The sequence below is a fragment of the Oncorhynchus kisutch genome, linkage group LG13 (genome assembly GCF_002021735.2).
Source record: "Oncorhynchus kisutch isolate 150728-3 linkage group LG13, Okis_V2, whole genome shotgun sequence".
NCBI lineage: Eukaryota > Metazoa > Chordata > Actinopteri > Salmoniformes > Salmonidae > Oncorhynchus > Oncorhynchus kisutch.
In genome coordinates, this window is record NC_034186.2 from 36,741,391 (window position 1) to 36,763,546 (window position 22,156).

At 41.6% G+C, this 22,156-nt stretch overlaps 1 protein-coding gene across 4 annotated transcripts; it reads right to left on the bottom strand.

The window, feature by feature from the left end:
• Window positions 1–694: 694 nt before the first annotated feature.
• LOC109902487 (mast cell protease 1A) lies at window positions 695–18,732 on the bottom strand. 4 transcript variants are annotated; one of them, XM_031786153.1, is made up of 7 exons: window positions 18,521–18,732; window positions 14,584–14,847; window positions 14,373–14,486; window positions 6,391–6,541; window positions 6,047–6,215; window positions 5,397–5,663; window positions 695–1,348 (listed from the first exon to the last, which is right to left on the bottom strand). In XM_031786153.1, the coding sequence occupies exons 3-7, from the start codon at window positions 14,410–14,412 to the stop codon at window positions 1,196–1,198; spliced, it is 780 nt and encodes a 259-aa protein (XP_031642013.1). In that variant the 5' UTR covers window positions 14,413–14,486; window positions 14,584–14,847; window positions 18,521–18,732; the 3' UTR covers window positions 695–1,195. The 4 variants fall into 4 exon arrangements, with proteins under 4 accessions (XP_031642013.1, XP_031642014.1, XP_020354458.1 ...); XM_031786154.1 differs by lacking the exon at window positions 18,521–18,732 and having other exon boundaries at window positions 14,584–14,862; XM_020498869.2 differs by lacking the exons at window positions 14,373–14,486; window positions 14,584–14,847; window positions 18,521–18,732 and adding an exon at window positions 9,479–9,697.
• Window positions 18,733–22,156: the final 3,424 nt, after the last annotated feature.

Below are 22,156 nucleotides of genomic sequence, written 5' to 3' on the forward strand. Positions count from 1 at the left end.
AGTTTCACTTCACTACATTCCTAAAGAAAATGTACTTTTTACTCCATACATTTTCCCTGACTCCAAGTACTTGTAACATTTCGAATGCTTAGCAGGACAGGAAAATGGTCCAATTCACACACTTATCAAGAGAACATCCCTGGTCTTGCCTCTGATCTGGCACTAAACACAAATGCTTCGTTTGGCACTAAAGTAATACTGCAAAAAATGTGGCAAAGCAATTCACTTTTTGTCCTGAATATTAAATCCTAGAGGAAAACCTGATTCAGTCAGCTTTCCACTAGACACTGGGAAATGAATTCATCCTTCAGGTGGAATATAACCTAAAACACAAGGCCAAATCTACACTGGAGATACCAAGAAGACAGTGAATGTGTCCGAGTTACAGTTTTGACTTAAATCTACTTTAAAATCTTAGCAAGACCTGAAAATGGTTGTGAAAATGGTGCTTCTACAAAGTATTGACTCAGGGGTGTGAATACTTATGTAAATTAGATATCTGTATTTCATTTTCAATACATTTGTACACATTTCTAAAACATGTTTTCCCTTTGGGACTATGGGATATTGTGTGTAGATGGGTGAGAAAAAAATTATTAGATCCATTTTGAATTCAGGCTGTAACAACAAGATGTGGAATAAGTCAAGGGGTATGAATACTTTAAGACAGACACCACAGTGATCATGTCCTCTGGTCTGAAAACAGAAGCTGTGTTGTGGTTTCGAAGCATTGTGACAGCTTCATGAAACGAGTTACTCTGTATTCTTGACCACAAGTTTCCATGTGTGGTGGTGTTTGGTGATGACAGCTGAAGATGCGAGACGAGCTCGCTGTCTGAAGAGGTATACTCAAATCAAATGTTTATTGGTTATGTACGCAGTTTAGCAGATGTTAGCGCATGCAGCGAAATGCTTATGTTACTAGCTCCTAACAATGCAATAAAATGTCAAACAAGTACACAAATCAATAAATGTCAGAATTAATCCAATTAACACCCCAAATAGCACTAACAGTAATCCAAATGACTTGAGGCTGTCACTGAAAATCAACTAAAATACAAACATACACATGCATGCATATACACTAATCCTACTCGAGCATACACACACACGGTACAGAGCTAATTGAAGAACGGACATCCTTTATTGTTTGATACAATGATATATAATTGTCACTCAGTTAATGTCTCATTCCTTAATACTTAATGATAGACTTGATCCAGGAAAGATACTTGGATATTTTGGTGTAGACGTTGGGCTTCTGTGGCTCATCACAGTTTCCTTGCTGGTTGAATGACACAACACCTACTGCTGTCCCCTTACACACCAGAGGACCTCCTGAATCTCCCTGCAATGATAGTTGAAACAATGGAGGGAGAAAAAAAAAAAAACTTTACATTTGCAAAGAAAATCGCTTATAATAAATGCATTATCAGAATTAAAAGGGCAATTCCAACACTTTTCAACCTCATATTCATTATCTCCAGCACCAAACCAGTGTTTAAATATGAAGTTTCATTCCAAAACGCTGCATATCCAATTTCAGAAATGTTGGTAAATTAGCTTTTATTTTTTAAAGAACTTATCAATGAGATTGTTGAGTTGTTTCACTATCTAATCAATGCATGGGGTTGTTCAATGACAGACATACAGGGCCTTCGGAAAGTATTCAGACCCCTAGACTCTTTCCACATTTTGTTACCTTCCAACCTTATTGTAAAACTGATTTAAAAACATTTTTTCCCCCTCATCAATCCACATACAATATTCCATAATGACAAAACAAAAACAGTTTAAAAAAAACGTTCACTAATTTATACAAAAATTACAAAATAAAATAATCACATTTACATAAGTATTCAGACCCTTTACTCAGTACTTTCTTGAAGCACCCTTGGCAGCGATTACAGCATCGATTCTTCTTGGGTATGACACTACAAGCTTGGCACACCTCTATTTGGGGAGGTTCTCCCATTCTTCTCGGCAAATCCTCTCAAGCTGTCAGGTTGGATGTGGAGCGTTGCTGTAAATAGAGTAAATTAGCTATCATAGCTTAAACTATTACAGACCACAAAGGGAAACCCAGATGCTCTATGCTCGCTTCCAGGCAAGCAACACTGAAGCGTGCACCAGTGGGTCAGACAGTCACATACACTAAGTTGACTGTGCCTTTAAACAGCTTGGAAAAATTACAGAAAATGTCATGGCTTTAGAAGTTTCTGATTGACTAAAATTATGTCAATTAGCCTATTGGAATTGTACTTGTGGATGCATTTCAAGGCCTACCTTCAAACTCGGTGCCTCTTTCTTTGCTTGACATGAGAAAATCAATAGAAATCAGCCAAGACCTCAGAAAAATAAATTGTAGACCTCCACGAGTCTGGTTCATTCTTGGGAGCAATTTCCAAACGCCTGAAGGTACCACGTTCATCTGTACAAACAATAGTACGCAGGTATAAACACCATGGGACCACGTGGCCATCATACCGCTCAGGAAGGAGACGCTTTCTGTCTCCTAGAGATTAACGTACTTTGGTGCAAATCAATCCCAGAGCAACAGCAAAGGACCTTGTGAAGATGCTGGAGGAAACAGGTACAAAAGTATCTATATCCACAGTAAAATGAGCCCTATAATCGACACAACCTGAAAGACCGCTCAGCTTGGAAGCCACTGCTCCAAAACCGCCAGACTACGATTTGCAACTGCACATGGGGACAAAGATCGTACTTTGTAGAAATGTCCTCTGTCTGATGAAACAAAAATAGAACCGTTTGGCCATAATGACCATCATTATGTTTGGAGGAAAAAGGTGGAGGCTTGCAAGTCAAAGAACACCATCAACTGAACGGTGGGGGTGGCAGCATCATGTTGTGGGGGTGCTTTGATGCAGGAGTGATTGGTGCACTTCACAAAATAGATGGCATCATGAAGAGGTGAAATGTGGATATATTGAAGCAACATCTCAAGCCATCAGTCAGGATGTTAAAGCTTGGTCGCAAATGGGTCTTCCAAATGGACAATGACCCCAAGCATACTTCCATAGTTGTGGCAAAATGGCTTAAGGACAACAAAGTCAAGGTATTGGAGTGGCCTTCAAAGCTCTGACCTCAATCCTATTGAAAATTTGTAGGCAGAACGGAAAAAGCGTGTGTGAGCAAGGAGGCCTACAAACCCGACTCAGTTACATCAGCTCTGTCAGGAGGAATGGGCCAAAATTCACAACTTATTGTGGGTAGCTTGTGGAAGGCTACCTATATAATAGGCGGTGTCAGAGGAAAGCCCATAAAATTGTCAGAGACTCCTGTCTCCAAAGTTAGACTTTCCTCTGCTACCGCAAGTCTAGGACCAAAAGGCTCCTCAAAAGCTTCTACCCCAAAGCCATTAGACTGCTGAACAATTAATAAAAATGAACCCCCCCTCTTTTTGTACACTACTGCTACTCCCTGTTGGTTTGTTACCTATGCAGTCATTTTGTACACATTACCTCAACTAGCCTGTACCCCTGCACACTGACTCTGTACCAGTTCCCCCTGTATGGAATAGACAACAGGTGGAAATTATAGGCAATTAGCAAGGCACCCCCAATAAAGGAGTGGTTCTGCAGGTGGTGACAACAGACCACTTCTCAGTTCCTATGCTTCCTGGCTGATGTTTTGGTCACTTTTGAATGCTGGCGGTGCTTTCACTCTAGTGGTAGCATGAGACGGAGTCTACAACCCACACAAGTGGCAGGTAGTCAGGTAGTGCAGCTCATCCAGGATGGCACATCAATGCGAGCTGTGGCAAGAAGGTTTGCTGTGTTTGTCAGCGTAGTGTCCAGAGCATGGAGGCGCTACCAGGAGACAGGCCAGTACATCAGGAGACGTGGAAGAGGCCGTAGGAGGGCAACAACCCAGCAGCAGGACTGCTACCTCCGCCTTTGTGCAAGGAGGAGCACTGCCAGAGCCCTGCAAAATGACCTCCAGCAGGCCACAAATGTGCATGTGTCTGCTCAAACGGTCAGAAACAGACTCCATGAGGGTGGTATGAGGGACCTATAAGGACCAAGGTGTCTGGCTAGACTGTAAACTCTCCTTCCAGACTCATATCAAACATCTCCAATCTAAAATCAAATCTAGAGTCGGCTTTCTATTCCGCAACAAAGCCTCCTTCACTCACTCCGCCAAACTTACCCTAGTAAAACTGACTATCCTACCGATCCTCGACTTCGGCGATGTCATCTACAAAATAGCTTCCAATACTCTACTCAGCAAACTGGATGCAGTTTATCACAGTGCCATCCGTTTTGTTACTAAAGCACCTTATACCACCCACCACTGCGACCTGTATGCTCTAGTCGGCTGGTCCTCGCTACATATTCGTCGCCAGACCCACTGGCTCCAGGTCATCTACAAGTCCATGCTAGGTAAAGCTCTGCCTTATCTCAGTTCACTGGTCACGATGGCAACACCCACCCGTAGTACGCGCATCTCACTGACCATCCCTAAAGCCAACACCTCATTTGGCCGCCCTCCATGTGCTCGCCAGAGGTAGCCTGACTGCCTTTAGGTGCCGAGATGAGATTCTCAGACCCTTTGTGAGACCATATGCTGGTGCGGTTGGCCCTGTGTTCCTCCTAATGCAAGACAATGCTAAACCTCATGTGGCTGGAGTGTGTCAGCAGTTCCTGCAAGAGGAAGGCATTGATGCTATGGACTGGCCCGCCCATTCCCCAGACCTGAATCCAATTGAGCACATCTGGGACATCATGTCTCGCTCCATCCACCAACGCCACGTTGCACCACAGACTGTCCAGGAGTTGGCGGATGCTTTAGTCCAGGTCTGGGACCATCCACCACCTCATCAGGAGCATGCCCAGGCGTTGTAGGGTGGTCATACAGGCACGTGGAGGCCACACACACACACACTACTGATCCTCATTTTGACTTGTTTTAAGGACATTACATCAAAGTTAGATCAGCCTGTAGTGTGGTTTTCCACTTTAATTTTGAGTGTGACTCCAAATCCAGTCCTCCATGGGTTGATAAATTTGATTTCCATCGATAATTTTTGTGTGATTTTGTTGTCAGCACATTCAACTAAGTATTTAATAAGAATATTTCATTTATTCAGATCTAGGATGTGTTATTTTAGTGTTCCCTTTATTTTTTTGAGCAGTGTATTTTCAAGACCTGTAACGCATTTCTAGGCCAAGGGAGGGTATTTCCTTCCTCCCCATGTCACCACAAATCACATAGTGACTGAAAATGTTTACATTTGATGTTGTCATTGAGTAGAACTGTTTTACTACAAAGTTTTGAAATGCGCCATGTTCACACTGGTATTGTGCTGGTGATAATGAAAAGGAGGTTTAAAAGTGGTGGAGTTGCCCTTTAACTACATTCTATGACCATACCTGGCAAACACCCTTATAATCAGCAGGGGTACCACCGGCACATATCAGAGACGGGGTTATGGTGGCAGTGTTCCCCCAAGATCTCTGGCAGGAACGTCTGTCTACAACGGTGACATTCACCTCCAGAAGGCGTGGGTTTGCAGTGCCCCCTGTTTTTGTGGCACCCCACCCTGCCACGGTACAGAAGGATTTGGCCTTGATGTCCTGGTCTTTCTTAGGGAGAGGGATCTGCTGCACAGCTTTGCTCTTCGGGGTCGTTTTGACAAGCTACAGTTAGAGCACATGACTGTAGTTAGGTTTTCTAATAAGCTATAGGATATATTATGCAACATCAATAGCCACTATGTACGCACATGGTCAACGGTTTTCATACATGACTATGGGTCGTGTGGCTCAGTTGGTTGAGCATGGCGCTTGTAAGTTGCCAAAGTTGTGGGTTCGATTCCCAGGGAGGACCAGTACAAACAAAATGAAAATGTATGAATATTGTAAGTTAGTCTGCATAAGAGCATCTGCTAAATGACTAAAATGTAGATGTAAATCACACCTTGTTTGAAAAAAAAATTAAATGTTAATATATGTTATTTATAACAGTACATTTGGCATTTATTATTTGGGGAATGGGGTGCTAAGCTAAGAAACATTCTCACATTGTGCATACTTCCTCTGTCATGTACCTGCAACAGCATGATGTCGTTCTCCAATGTCTTAGCATTGTAACCAGGATGTATGTGGTAATATTTCACATCAATCCTGTAAGAAGAACTTTCCTGTCTTGTGATGTCATGAGCACCAACCACAACCGTCAGATTCACAGCCCTATGAAGAGGAAACCAGGGTATACTTACTGAGCAGCTAAGCACACAACATTCTACAGCATAAAACAAATCTGCAATTTTTAAACAGATACCACATAATTATTTATGACTTTTAGGTGTGAGTAGTTGAAGATGTCATTTTCTTACATAAATAGTTCAGAGTAAAACCCAATTACCATTTGTAGCAGTGGGCGGCTGTCATGACAAAGCTCTCAGACACGAGGAACCCTCCACAGATATGTGACTTCTTTGCTTGTACAGAGACCATGTAGGGTTTGGAGTGGCGTGTGGCTTCTGCTCCATTCACTATGCCAGAGTCCTGGTAGGCTGGGACAGAGAGATTTGCCTAAATGAAACGTAGGTAATGGTAGGCTATCACATCGGTACAAGATATTTAATTATTTTTCATGACATTTAAAAAATATTTACACTACCATTCAGAAGTTTGGGGTCACTTAGAAATGTCCATGAAATTAGTTGCAAAATGAATAGGAAATAGTCAAGTCGTTGAAAAGGTTATAAATAATGATTTTTAATTTAAATAATAAGTGTCCAAACTTAGCTTTCGTCAAAGAATCCTCCATTTGCCACAATTACAGCCTTGCAGACCTTTGGCATTCTAGTTGTCAATTTGTTGAGGTAATCTGAAGAGATTTCACCCCATGCTTCCTGAAGCACCTCTCAAATTGGATTGGCTTGATGGGCACTTTTTATGTACCATACGGTCAAGCTGCTCCCACAACAGCTCAATAGGGTTGAGATCCGGTGACTGTGCTGGCCACTCCATTATAGACAGAATATCAGCTGACTGCTTCTTCTCTAAATAGTTCTTTCATAGTTTGGAGCTGTGCTTTGGGTCATTGTCCTGTTGTAGGAGGAAATTGGCTCCAATTAAGTGTTGCAAAATGGAGTTTCAGCCTTCTTTAAGATCCCTTTTACCCTGTACAAATATCACACTTTACCACCAAAGCACCCCCAGACATCACATTGCCTCCACCATGCTTGACAGATGGCGTCAAGCACTCCTCCAGCATATTTTCATTTTTTCTGCGTCTCACGAATGTTCTTCTTTGTGATCCAAACACCTCAAACTTAGATTCGTCTGTCCATAACACCTTTTTCCAATCTTCCTCTGTCCAGTGTCTGTGTTCTTTTGCCCATCTTAATCTTTTATTTTTATTGGCCAGTCTGAAATATGGCTTTTTCTTTGCAATTCTGCCTAGAAGGCCAGCATCCCGGAGTCGCCTTTTCACTGTTGACATTGAGACTGGTGTTTTGCGGGTACTATTTGATGAAGCTGCCAGTTGAGGACTTGAGGCGTCTCTTTCTCAAACTGGACACTAATGTACTTGTCCTCTTGCTCATTTGTGCACCAGAGCCTCCCACTCCTCTTTCTGTTCTGGTTAGAGCCGGTTTGCACTGTTCTGTGAAGGGAGTAGTACACAGCGTTGTACGAGATCTTCAGTTTCTTGGCAATTTCTTGCATGGAATAGCCTTCATTTCTCAGAACAAGAATAGACTGACGAGTTTCAGAAGAAAGTGCTTTGTTTCTGGCCATTTTAGCCTGTAATCGAACCCACAAATGCTGATGCTCCAGTTTTATTGCTTCTTTAATCAGAACAACAGTTTTCAGCTGTGCTAACATAACTGCAAAAGGGTTTTCTAATGATATACTTGGATTAGCTAACACAACGTGCCTTTGGATACATGAGTGATGGTTGCTGATAATGGGCCTCTGTACACCTATGTAAATGTAGATATTCCATGACAAATCTGCCGTTTCCAGCGAATAGTCATTTACAACATTAACAATGTCTACACTGTATTTCTGATCAATTTGATGTCATTTTAAAATGGACCAAAAAATGCTTTTCTTACAAAAACAGTTCTAAGTGAACCCAAACTTTTGAACAGTAGTGTATATATTTTTTTAACCTTTGCTTAACTAGGCAAGTCAGTTAAGTTTAAAAAATATATACACTACTGTTCAAAAGTTTGGGGTCACTTGTAAGAAAAGCGTTTTTTGGTCCATTTAAAGTAACATCAAATGGATCAGAAATACAGTGTAGACATTGTTAATGTTGTAAATGACTTGATTCCCTTAAAATCATTCTCAATCTTTATTTTATCAAATGTAAATGTGATATAATGTACGATATTGAATGAGAGACTTAAAGCAATTAAAATAATAAAATACAATTTTAAAAAGTAAAGAGCAGAATCCAGGCTGTATCACAACTGACTTGCCTATTTAAGGTTTAGAACTAATGCTTATTTACAATGACGGCCTACACCGGCCAAACCCGGACAACGCTGGGACAATTGTGCACCGCCCTATGGGCCTCCCAATCATGGCCGGTTGTGATACAGCCTGGATTCTGCTCTTTACTTTTTAAAATTGTATTACTTTATTATTATTATTTTTTATTGCTTTAAAAATATCTCATTCAACATCAATACAATACCACATTTGATAAAGAGATTGAGAATGATTAAGGAAATAAGTCATTTACAACATTAAATGTCTCACTCTATTTCTGATAAATTTGATATTTTAAATGGAAATAAATAAAATTGCTTTTCTTTCAAAAACAAGGATATTTCTAAGTGACACCAAACCTTTGAACGGTAGAGTATATATATTTTTTGAACGGTAGAGTATATATATTTTTTGAACGGTAGAGTATATATATTTTTTGAACGGTAGAGTATATATATTTTTTGAATGGTAGAGTATATATATTTTTTGAATGGTAGAGTATATATATTTTTTGAATGGTAGAGTATTTTAAACTGCTCTTTACTTTTTAAAATTGTGTTTTAATTATTTTGTTATTTGTATTTTTTTTGCTTTAAAAATCTCTCATTCAACATCAATACATTTCATTACATTGTAAAGAAAAATTGAGAATGATTAAGGGAATCAAAAGTCAAGAACTTCATCGTTCACCCCCTCCACGTTTCGTTTCAACGGTTCTTCTCCTTTTCAGTTCAATTCATATTTGTTTAAAGACTCTCGCTGGAAACCAAAATATTTTCAAATGCATGTCAGCACAGGGTTTTCCATATTTGTGCGTTTACAATACAACTAAATTATTAATTGTACCATAATTGTCAGGTAACATTGTAAAACCAGAAAGAAGACCTGTGTGTCTATGTCCCTAGCGTCCCTTTGCTGTTCCAGAGAATAGAAGGTCAAATGTCCCACTCTGCTGTCCTCTGACCCAAGAGTGTTTAGACGTCAAAGGTGAAGTTTGGTCTTACCTGTGAGCCCTGGAGCAGGCAGGAGAGTGATGAGCAGGAGCAGAAGAGATGTGGCAGCCATGTTGTCAAAGAACGTGTCTGAGAACGTGTTTGAGTGTGAGAGTGTGTGATGGGGTCTTTGTCTTCTCAGACTGGTGGGTTTAGAAGTGCAGAGTGTCTCTATGAACTTCTTCACAGGATGTACCACCTTAGCGTCACAGGATCACACCTATCAGTGTGAACTTTCCTTACGTACTATCAATTGACACTTATAGGCCTAGATCATCTACCACATTGTGACTTAATATTTGCTGGAAAACAGCCCGAGGATTATAATATAATTTTTCTACCTAATTGTACTAGATGGTAACTTTCTTTGATCAAACAGATTGACTGTTTTAATCACTACTTTGTCACTTGAAAAATGGCTTAAAGTATGTAATTCCAGATATTCATGGTTTAATATCACTGTAATGCTTGTATTTAGTTAAGAAATGCTTGTAGACTCATTTTGTCAGCCATGAGTCTCAGCTACTGTAGTATATCCAGCAGAGGGGACAAGAGTCACAAATATTTCTGAAAGTTATCCAGTCTTACATCCAAAAGATTATGCAGCGTGCCCAGTGGAAAGAATCAACATGGTTCTGGTTACCCACATTCAGTGATTCTCCCCTCCTACAATGCATTGTGCAACATTAACCGAGCGTATTTTACATATCAGAGAATTCCACCAGCTTATCCCCTGTTATGACCCATTTCTAAAGTCTATGCTTTCTCCCTCATTCAAGACAAGAGATATATTTCTTACATGGTCGATGCCCTCCTTTCTTTTTCTTCACCTTTATTTAACCAGGTAGGCTAGTTGAGAACAAGTTCTCATTTACAAATTGCCACCTGGTCAAGATAAAGCAAAGCAGTTCGACACGTGCACAGTTACACATGGAGTAAAACAAACATACAGTCAATAATACAGTAGAAAAATAAGTCTATATACACACAATATGAGCAAATAAGGTGAGATAAGGGAAGTAAAGGCAAAAAAAAAGGCCATGGTGGGGAAGTAAATACAATATAGCAAGTAAAACACTGCAATGGTAGAGTTGCAGTGGGAGAATATGCAAAGTAGAGATAAATAATGGGGTGCAAAGGAGCAAAATAAATACAGTAGGGGGAGAGGTAGTTGTTTGGGCTAAATTATAGATGGGCTGGTGCTTAAAGCTAGTGAGGGAGATAAGTGTTTCCAGTTTGAGATATTTGTAGTTCGTTCCAGTCATTGACAGAGAACTGGAAGGAGAGGCGGCCAAAGGAAGAATTGGTTTTGAGGGTGACCAGAGAGATATACCTGCTGGAGCGCGTGCTACAGGTGGGTGCTGCTATGGTGACCAGCGAGCTGAGATAAGGGGGGACTTTACCTAGCAGGGTCTTGTAGATGACCTGGAGCCAGTGGGTTTGGCGACGAGTATGAAGCGAGGGCCAGCCAAGGAGAGCGTACAGGTCGCAGTGGTGGGTAGTGTATGGGGCTTTGGTGACAAAACGGATGGCACTGTGAGAGACTGCATCCAATTTATTGATTAGGGTATTGGAGGCTATTTTGTAAATGACATTGCTGAAGTTGAGGATCGGTAGGATGGTCAGTTTTACAAGGGTATGTTTGGCAGCATGAGTGAAGGATTGTGGTTCACTTTTACAGTGAAAACAGCACTGTGATAAAAATTCATACTTAGTGGTAAATGCTTTTGTCTTGTCTCATGTCAGTTGTGTCAAGACTCTCAGGTACGGTTATATCTAGCAGAGGGGTAAGAGTGGGGACGGGGGGCTGACGAAAACTTGATGGGATACAGTGGGGAGAACAAGTATTTGATAACCTGCAAAATCGGCAGTGTTTCCTACTTACAAAGCATGTAGAGGTTTGCACACACTGCAGCAGGGATTTTGGCCCACTCCTCCATACAGACCTTCTCCAGATCCTTCAGGTTTCGGGGGTGTCAGCTCCCTCCAAAGATTTTCTATTGGGTTCAGGTCTGGGGACTCGCTAGGCCACTCCAGGATCTTGAGATGCTTCTTACGGAGCCACTCCTTAGTTGCCCTGGCTGTGCGTTTCGGGTCATTGTCATGCTGGAAGACCCAGCCACGACCCATCTTCAATGCTCTTACTGTGGAAAGGAGATTGTTTGCCAAGATCTCACGATACATGGCCCCATCCATCCTCCCCTTAATACGGTGCAGTCGTCCTGTCCCCTTTGCAGAAAAGCATCCCCAAAGAATGTTTCCACCTCCATGCTTCACGGTTGGGATGGTGTTCTTGGGTGTTGTACTCATCCTTCTTCCTCCAAACACGGCGAGTGGAGTTTAGACCAAAAAGCTCTATTTTTGTCTCATCTGACCACATGACCTTCTCCCAATCCTCCTCTGGATCATCCAGATGGTCATTGGCAAACTTCAGACAAGCCTGGACATGCGCTGGCTTGAGCAGGGAGATCTTGCGTGCGCTGCAGGATTTTAATCCATGACGGCGTAGTGTGTTACTAATAGTTTTCTTTGAGACTGTGGTCCCAGCTCTCTTCAGGTCATTGACCAGGTCCTGCTGTGTAGTTCTGGGCTGATCCCTCACCTTCCTCATGAGCATTGATGCCCCATGAGTTGAGATCTTGCATGGAGCCCCAGACCGAGGGTGATTGACCGTCATCTTGAACTTCTTCCATTTTCTAATAATTGCGCCAACAGTTGTTGCCTTCTCACCAAGCTGCTTGCCTATTGTCCTGTAGCCCAACCCAGCCTTGTGCAGGTCTACAATTTTATCCCCTCTGGTCTTGGCCATTGTGGAGAGGTGAGAGTGTTTGATTGAGTGTGTGGACAGGTGCAGTTAATACAGGTAATGAGTGGAGAACAGGAGGGCTTCTTAAAGAAAAACTAACAGGTCTGTGAGAGCCAGATTTCTTACTGGTTGGTAGGTGATCAAATACTTATGTCATGCAATAAAATGCAAATTAATTACTTAAAATTCAATGTGATTTTCTGGATTTTTGTTTTAGATTCCATCTCACAGTTGAAGTGTACCTATGATTTAAAAAAAATTGACCTCTACATGCTTTGTAAGTAGGAAAACCTTCAAAATTGTCAGTATCAAATACTTGTTCTCCCCACTGTATAGGCCTACACTATGCACCTATTCTGAAACATGTAAACAACGAAAGGGCCATACCTTACATCACTATAGAAACAGTAAAACATATAATGCTATGTTAGTTTAAGATTGAGATGAAGTTGTGATCATTGAAATGGAACCTTGTTGACTAATCTTGGTCCCGGACTTGAACCAGATCAAACATCTCTGTAGAGACCTGAAAATAGCTGTGCAGCGACGCTCCCCATCCAACCTGCCAGAGCTTGAGAGGATCTGCAGAGAAGAATGGGAGAAACACCCCAAATACAAATGGGTATGACGCTACAAGCTTGGCACAAGGCTGTAATCACTGCCAAAAGGTGCTTCAACAAAGTACTGACTAAAGGGTTTTGAATAATTATGTTAATGTGATTTGTTTTTATTTGTAGTAAATTTGCAAAACTTTCTAAAAACCTGTTTTTGCCTTGTCATTATGTGTAGATTGATGGGTGGGTGGGTGGGGGGGGGGGGGGGGGGGGTTAATCCATCTTAGAATAAGGCTGGAACTTGAAATGTGGAAAAAGTAAAAGGTGTCTGAACTTCTCAAACCAATCAAGTTGTAAAAACATCTCAAGGATGATCAATGGAAACAGGATGCACCCGAGCTCAATGTTGAGTCTGATAGCAAAGGGTCTGGATACTTATGTAAATAAAAGGCATGTTATTTATTTTGAATACATTCGCTAAAATGTCAAAAAACCTGTTTTGGCATTGGCATCGTGTGTAGATTGCTGAGTTTATTTGAAATTTAATCCATTTTAGAATAAGGCTGTAACGTAGCAAAATGTGGAAACAGTCAAGGGGTCTGAATACTTTTCGAAGGCACGGTTTATCCTTTTTCAGAAATGTTAACTTATATTGTTTGAAGTAATTATGCTAGAAATTTGTTTTTTTTTCCCACTATCTAATCATGGCATGGGATTTGTTCAGTGACACTTGGTTTAATTTCAGACAAATATATTTTTTTAAATACGGTAATCAAATGGCTACCCGGACTATCTGCATTGTGTGTGCCCCCCCCCCCCCCCAACCAACCCCTCTTTTACGCTACTGCTACTCTCTGTTCATCATATAGTCAGTCACTTTAACCATATCTACATACTACCTCAAAAATCAGCCTGACTAACCGGTGTCTGTATGTAGCCTCGCTACTGTTATTTTTCATTGTCTTTTTATTTCTTTACTTAATACCTTTTTTGCACTATTGGTTCGAGCCTGTAAGTAAGCATTTAAGCTGTAAGGCCTACTACACCTGTTGTAGTCGGCGCACGTGACAAATAAACTTTGATTTAAATGCTATACATCTGCCTCGCTCTCAGAAATAAGTAGTACTGCTAGGTTTTACGCAGTCAAATGTAAGAAATAAAAACAATTAAAGAAATATACAAACATTAGATTTGTGGCAACCTGCATATCTCTCAATACAGTAATATGAGATCTGTATGTAAAACATTTGACATTTTAGTCATTAAGCAGATACTCTAAGTCGCTCTGGATAATAGCAAGTTAATTCATCTTAAAATAGCTAGTTGAAACAACCACATATCACAGTCAAACATACAGGATAAACATTCCATTCCAGCTAAACAGTAATATATATATATATCTCATTATGCAACACCAAAACTTTCATGCACATCTGAAATCTATGAATTAAAAATCTGAGAACATTTTTTGAACACATACGTGTTTTGGAAATAAAACTTTACATTTATGTTGTTTCATTCCTACTTAATGATCCAGGAAAGATACCTGGATATTTTGGTGTAGATGTTGGGCTTCTGTGGCTCATCGCAGTTTCCTTGCTGGTTGAATCACAACTCCTACTGCTGTCCCCTTACACACCAGAGGACCTCCTGAATCTCCCTGCAATGATAGTTGAATTAAGTTAATTCAACTAAATTACGCCACATTTGCAAAGAAAGTCACTATAATTAGAATGAAAGATATTCTATGACCGTACCTTGCAAACACCTTTGTAATCAGCAGGTGTAACACCTGGCACATTATCATAGACAGGGTTGTGGTGCCAGTTTTCCCATAAGGTCTCTGGCAGGAACTTGTCTACATCAGTGACATTCACCTCCAGAAGGTGTGGGTTTGCAGAGCCTCCTATTTGTGGCATTCACCGTGCCACGGTACAGAAGGATTTGGCCTTGATGTCCTGGTCATTCTTAGGGAGAGGGATCTGCTACACAGCTTCACTCTTCAGGGTAGTTTTGACAAGCTACATTTGGAGCACATGACTATACAGTAGTTGATTTTCTAATAAGCTACATGATATTATACACATCTTCAAAAGGTTCATACAGGACTGTATGCAAAGCATACAGGACTAAGATTGAATCATACTACACCGGCTCCGACGCTGGTTGGATATGGCAGGACTTGCAAACTATTACGAACTACAAAGGGAAGCACAGCGGCGAGCTGGACAGTGACACGAGCCTACCAGGCGAGCTAAATTACTTCTATGCTCGCTTTGAGGCAAGTAACGCTGAAACATGCATGAGAGCATCAGCTGTTCCGGACGACTGTGCGATCACGCGCAATGTAGCCGATGTGAGTAAGACCTTTAAAACAGGTTAACATCCACAAGGCCAGACGGATTACCAGGACGTGTACAGCGAGCATGCGCTGATTAACTGGCAAGTGTCTTCACTGACATTTGTAACATGTCCCTGACCAAGTCTGTAATACCAACATGTTTCTAGCAGACCACCATAATCCCTGTGCCCAAGAACACTAAGGTAACTTGCCTAAATGACTACTGACCCATAGCACTCACGTCTGTAGCCATGAAGACTTTGAAAAAAGGCTGGTCATGGCTCACAACACCATTATCCCAGAAACCCTAGACACACTCCATTTCGCATACTGCCCCAATAGATCCCTAGATGATGCAATCTATTGCACTCAACACTGCCCTTTCCCACCTGGACAAAAGGAACACATATCTGAGAATGCTGTTCATTGACTACAATGCAGCATTCAACACCAGTGACCACACAGCTCATCACTAAGCTAAGGACCCTGGGACTAAACACCTCCCTATGCAACTGGATCCTGGACTTCCTGACGGGCCGCCCCCCAGGTGGTAAGGGTAGGTAACAACATCCGCCACGCTGATCCTCAACACAGGGGCCCCTCAGGGGTGCGTGCTCAGTCACCTCCTGTTCACTCATGACTGCATGGCCAGGCATGACTCCAACACCATCATCAAGTTTGCCGATGACTCAACGGTGGTATGCCTAGTCACCGACAACGACGAGACAGCCTATAGGGAGAAGGTCAGAGACCTGACTGTGTGGTGCCAGGACAACAACCTCTCCTTCAACGTGATCAAGACAAAGGAGATGTGGACTACAGGAAGAGGAGGACCGAGCACGCCCCCATTCTCGTCGATGGGGCTGTAGTGGAGCAGGTTGAGAGCTTCAAGTTCCTTGGGGTCCACATCACCAACAAACTTAACATGGTCCAAGCACACCAAGACAGTCGTGAAGAGGGCACGACAAAACCTATTCCCCCTCAGGAGACTGGAAAGATTTGGCATGGGTCCTCAAAGGTTCTACAGCTGCACCTTCGAGAGCATCCTGACTGGTTGCAGCGCTGCCTGGTATGGCAACTGCTCGGCCTACTACAGAGGGTAGTGCGTACGGCTCAGTACATCACTGAGGCAAAGCTTCCTTCTATCCAGGACGTCTATGCCAGGCGGTGACAGAGGAAGTCCCTAACAATGGTCAAAATTGTCGGACTCCAGCCACCCTAGTCAGACTTCTCTCTGTTACTGCACAACAAGCGATACCGGAACGCCAAGTCTAGGTCCAAAAGGCTTCTTAACAGCTTCTACCCCCAAGCCATAAGTCTCCTGAACAGCTAATTGAAGGGCTACCCAGACCACTCTTATTTATTATCTAAGCATAGTCACCAACTCTACCTACATATTGCTATTTTTTTTCTGCTGCTGTTTAATTATTTGTTACTTAACACCAGTCTCAATGTCAACAGTGAAGAGGTGACTCCGGGATGCTGGCCTTTAAGGCAGAGTTAATCTGTCCAGTGTCTGTGTTCTTTTGCCCATCTTAAATCTTTTATTTTTATTGGCCAGTCTGAGATGGACTTTTCTTTGCAACTCTGCCTAGGCCAGCATCCCAGAGTCACCTCTTCACTGTTGAGACTGGTGTTTTGCGGGTACTATTTAATGAAGCTGCTAGTTGAGGACTTGAGGCGTCTCTTTCTCAAACTGGACACAAATGTACTTGTCCTCTTGCTCATTTGTGCACAGGGGCCCCCCACTCCTCTATCTATTCTGGTTAGAGCCAGTTTGCGCTGTTCTGTGAAGGGAGTAGTATACAGCACTGTACAAGATTTTCAGTTTCTTGGCAATTTCTCACATGGAATAGCCTTAATTTCTCAGAACAAGAATAGACTGAAGAGTTTCAGAAATGACTTTTCCTGGCCATTTGGAGCCTGTAATCGAACCCACAAATGCTGAAGATACTCAACTAGTTTTGGAAAGATTTCTTGAGCCAGAGCTGGATGATCCGCAGTTGATATTAAAATTGGCTTTTTAACTGACATCACCTGCCACCTGAATACGGCTCCAGCTCCCAGGGTAAAATAAACCTCCGGGCAAAATGCTGCGTGTGCTCACAGAATCTCCACACTGTTCATACCTTCATTTCCCAAAACTAAGAGCAGTCACCACGTCCAACACAGACATACTGCAACAGCTATGATGCATTTGTGTGTGTTGGAAGAGTTGAAGTTGGAGTCAAGATTCAAGGATATCATGGAGTACAAGGAGTTATTCCAACATCATTGAGAAGCCCTTTCATGTGCCAGTGTCATCTCTGACCCCAGTCTTCACAGCCCTTTGTCCTGACCGTGCTGGAATAGAGAGTGAGAATTGCAGCTCCACTACACAATGCAAGGGGAACTAAGATCAGGGGTTACCCATTTCTGGAGCCTTGTGTCAGACAGAGTATTCTCTTCTGAAGCAGTATGTGCAAAAGGTGACCATTTTTTGTCAGCAGTTATTCATGTGAAGAAACATTTTCCACAATGAACATTGTGAAATAAAAACAGAGAAACAGACTGACCAATGCACACCTGGATTGCCTCACAAGGATAGCAACAGACTATACATTTATAATGAATTTAGTCAAGGAGCAGAAGGGACATTTTCACTCATCCAACTACTGAGGTAACCCTTAACATGGGTCTTATACATGTGATGTAGCCTATTTCAAATCACATTTATTTATATAGCCCTTCGTACATCAGCTGATATCTCAAAGTGCTGTACAGAAACCCAGCCTAAAACCCCAAATAGCAAGCAATGCAGGTGTAGAAGCATGTGTGTATGTATAGATTTGTGATTTGCTGTACATCAACTCTATTGCATGTGCTCTATTGCTCTGAATTTGCTCTCAATTGACATTGGAAGAGAAAGTACAACAAATTTAAGATCTGTGTGGCACTCTGTGATTGTCGCAACCCAAAGTGTCCCCCTTACAAAAAAAATTGTGAGTAATATAGATGTAGGGTTTGGAGTGGCATGTGGCTTCTGCTCCATTCACTATGCCAGAGTCCTGGTAGGCTGGGACAGAGAGATTTTCCCTAATGAAACGTAAGCAGTGGTTGGCCATCACGTCAATACAAGATATTCATTTATTTTTCATCACATCAATTGGTCTACTCTTTACCATACAACTAATTGATTCATTGTACCATAATTGTCAGGTTACCTTGTAAAACCAAAAAGAACACCTGTGTGTCTATCACTTTCATCCATTTGCTGTTCTAGAGGAGAGACAAAGGTGAGAAGGTCAAAAGTTTCTCTCTCTGCTGCCCTCTCACCCCAGAGTGAGTAGAGGTCAAAGCTGAAGTTGTCTTACCTGTGAGCCCCGGAGCAGGTCAGAGAGTGATGAGCAGAAGAGATGTGGCAGCCATGTTGTCAAAGAACGTGTCTGAGAACGTGTAAGAGAGAGTGTGATGGCATCTTTGTCTTCTCAGACTGGTGGGTTTAGAAGTGCTGAGTATCTCTATGAACTTCTTCACAAACTGTACCACCTGCTAGCTTCACAGGATCTCACCTATCAGAGTGTGAACTTTCCTTTCGTACTATCAATTGACACCTCTTATTGTCACGCCCTGATCTGTTTCACCTGTCTCATTATTGTCTCCACACCCTCCAGGTGGTGCTTGTTTTCTCCTGTGTATTTATCCCTGTGTTTCCTGTCTCTCTGGGCCAGTTCGTCTTGTATGTTTCAAGTCTACCAGTGGTTTCCCTTGGGCCTGCTTTCTATTTTGCGGTGCTAGTCCTCCCGGTTTTGACCCTTGCCTGGACTCTGTGCCTGCACGCTGACCTGTACCTCTGCCTTTCTTTGGATTACCGACCTCTGCCATCCTTGACATGTCTTCTGTTTGTCGCTGTTGGAACATTAAATATTGTTACTTTGACAGTCTGCATCTGGGTCTTACTTTGATTCCTGATACTTATTGGCCTACATCATCCACCACATTGTGACTGTTAATATTCACTGGGATAACAGCCCTGAGATTAAAGATTTTAGTTGACTTTTTTTGATCAAACAGATTTTTTTCACTTGAAAAATGGCTTAAAGTCATTGTAATTTCAGATAGTATTCATGCTTTTTATTGATTTATTTTACCAGGTAAGTTGACTGAGAACACATTCATTTACAGCAATATTACTTTAATGCTTGTATTTATACTGAACAAAGATATACACGCAACAATTTCAATGATTTTACTGAGTCAACTGATATAAATAAATTAGGCCCTAATCTATGGGTTTCACCTGGGAGGACATAGGCCAGGCCCAGCCAATCAGAAATACTTTTTCCCAACAAAAGGGCATTTTTACAAACATTCTCCTCAGCTTTATCAGCTGTTTGGGTGGCTGGTCTCAGATGATCCCGCATGTGAAGAAGCCATATGTGGATGTCCTTGCCTGGCGTGGTTACACGTGGTCTGATTGTGAAGCTGGTTGGACATACTGCCAAATTATCTAAAATGACATTGGTAGAGAAATTAGCATTACATTCTCTGGCAAAAGCTCTGATGGACATTTCTGCAGTCAGCATGTCAATTGCATGCTCTCTCAAACTTGAGACATCTGTGTCATTGTGTTGTGACAAAACGGCACATTTTAGTGGCCTTTTATTGTGCCCAGCACAAGGTGCACCTGTGTAATGATAACGCTTTAAATCAGCTTCTTGATATGCCACACCTGTCAGGTGGATGTATTGTCTTGGCAAATGAGAAACGCTCACTAACAGGGATTTAAACATGAGAGAAATACGTTTTTTGTGCGTATGGAAAATTTCTGGGATCTTTTATTTCAGCTCATGAAACATGAGACCAACACATTACATGTTGCATTTCGATTTTTGTTCAGTGTAGTTTAGAAATGCTTGTAGACTCATTTTGTCAGCCATGCGTCTCAGGTACTGTACTATATCCAGCAGAGGGGACAAGAAAGTCCAAAATATTTCTGAAAGTTATTTAGTCTTACAACCAGGAGATGGTGCAGCGTCCCCAGTTGAAAGTATAGACATAGTGCTGGTTTCCCATATTCAATGATTTTTTGTTTCATTTTTATGTATCTATTATATATATACAATACCAGTCAAAGGTTTGGACACACCTACTCATTCAAGGGTTTTTCTTTATTTTTTTTAACTTTTTTCTACATTTGTAGAAAAGTAGGGAGAAAGTAGGGAAAAAATCAAAACACATATAGAATCATGTACCTTACTAACCATTTTTTTTTTCAAAAATCAAAATATATTTTAGATTTTAGATTCTTCAAAGTAGCCGCCATTTGCCTTGATGCCAGTTTTGCACACTCTTAGTATCCTCTCAACCAGCTTCACCTGGAAGGCTTTTCCAACAGTCTTGAAGGAGTTCCCACATATGCTGAGTACTTGTTGGCTGATTTTCCTTCACTCTGCGGTCCAACTCATCCCAAACAATCTCAATTAGGTTGAGGTCAGGTGATTGTGGAGGCCAGGTCATCTAATGCAGCACTCCATCACTCTCCTTCTTGGTAAAATAGCCCTTACACAGCCTGGATGTGTGTTGGGTCAGTGTCCTGTTGAAACTTTATAAGTTCTTGACATTTTCTGGATTGACTGACCTTCATGTCTTAAAGCGGCAGGGTAGCCTAGTGGTTCGATTGTTGGACTAGTAACCAGAAGGTTCAAACCCCCGAGCAGACAAGGTCTGTCGTTCTGCCCCTGAACAGGCAGTTAACCCACTGTTCCTAGGCCGTCATTGAAAATAAGAATTTGTTCTTTAACTGACTTGCTAGTTAAATAAAGGTTTAAAAAAGCTGTTAAGCTGTTCTTGCCATAATATGGACTTGTTCTTTTACCAAATAGGGCTATCTTCTGTATACCACCCCTAACCTTGTGTAAACACAACTGATTAGCTCAAACACATTAAGACGGATAGAAATTCCACAAATTAAATTTTAACAAGGCACACCTGTTAATTGAAATGCATTCCAGGTGACTACCTCATGAATGTAGTTGAGAGAATGGCAAATGTGCAAAGCTGTCATCAAGGCAAAGGGTGGCTACTTTGAAGAATATAAATATATTTTAATTGGTTTAACACCTTGTTGGTTACTACATGTTTCCATATGTGTTATTTCATAGTTTCGATGTCTTCACTTTTATTCTACAATGTAGAAAATAGTAAAAAGAAAAAAAAAACTTTGAATGAGGAGTGTGTCTAAACTTTTGACTGGTACTGCATTTTTTAAAATGACAATGCATTGTTACTACGTGTAACACTAACCACAAGTGTGTTGTACTAGGAAATCCACCCTCATTCAAGAGCTATTACATGGAGGTCGATGCCCTCCTGGGTGTGACCCTATTGTGTGTCTATGCAACCACTACCAACCATGAACAACTAGCTCTTTATTATGTGTGACCATACCACACTCTAGATACATCAGACCTTGCTATTGCCATCTCAGTCTGTTTTCCAGTGGCTGTGCACCCGTTTTTGCACTGCATTAGTGCCGTGCTTATCGGCACTCAGAACCAGGTAGATGGACCACAGTGACCAAGGCTTATGGCATTCAGAGGAAGCACTGGTGTTGTTTCAGAGAATTGTGTCGTCTTCATGAAAACAGAGTTACATTGTTGTTCTAGCCATATGTTGCCATGTAGCTATCTGTTTAAAGATGTGTATATGATAACCCTTCCTTATTCATATCAGTGGAAAATGATTGTATTTACATTTTAGCAAACAATCTTATCCAGAGCAACTAGGGTTAAGTGTCTTGCTTGAGCACTTCGACAGATTTATCACTCTGGAATTCAAACCAACGCTGGACGGCCCTCTTCAATTCAAACCAACGCTGGACGGCCCTCTTCAATTCAAACCAACGCTGGACGGCCCTCTTCAATTCAAACCAACGCTGGACGGCCCTCTTCAATTCAAACCACAGGTTTTCAATGTGATTTGTATTTTTCAACATGAACTTTGACCAC

Bases quoted from the DNA above. Each gene is read 5' to 3' on its own strand.
- LOC109902487 (XM_020498869.2), bottom strand. From the start codon at position 9,539: ATGGCTGCCACATCTCTTCTGCTCCTGCTCATCACTCTCCTGCCTGCT. The intron at 6,542-9,478 runs GTAAGACCAAAC...TCTCTGTCCCAG, and splicing joins GCCTGCTCCAGGGCTCACAG to CCTACCAGGACTCTGGCATA. The intron at 1,349-5,396 runs GTATGGTCATAG...CTATCATTGCAG, and splicing joins ATTATAAGGGTGTTTGCCAG to GGAGATTCAGGAGGTCCTCT.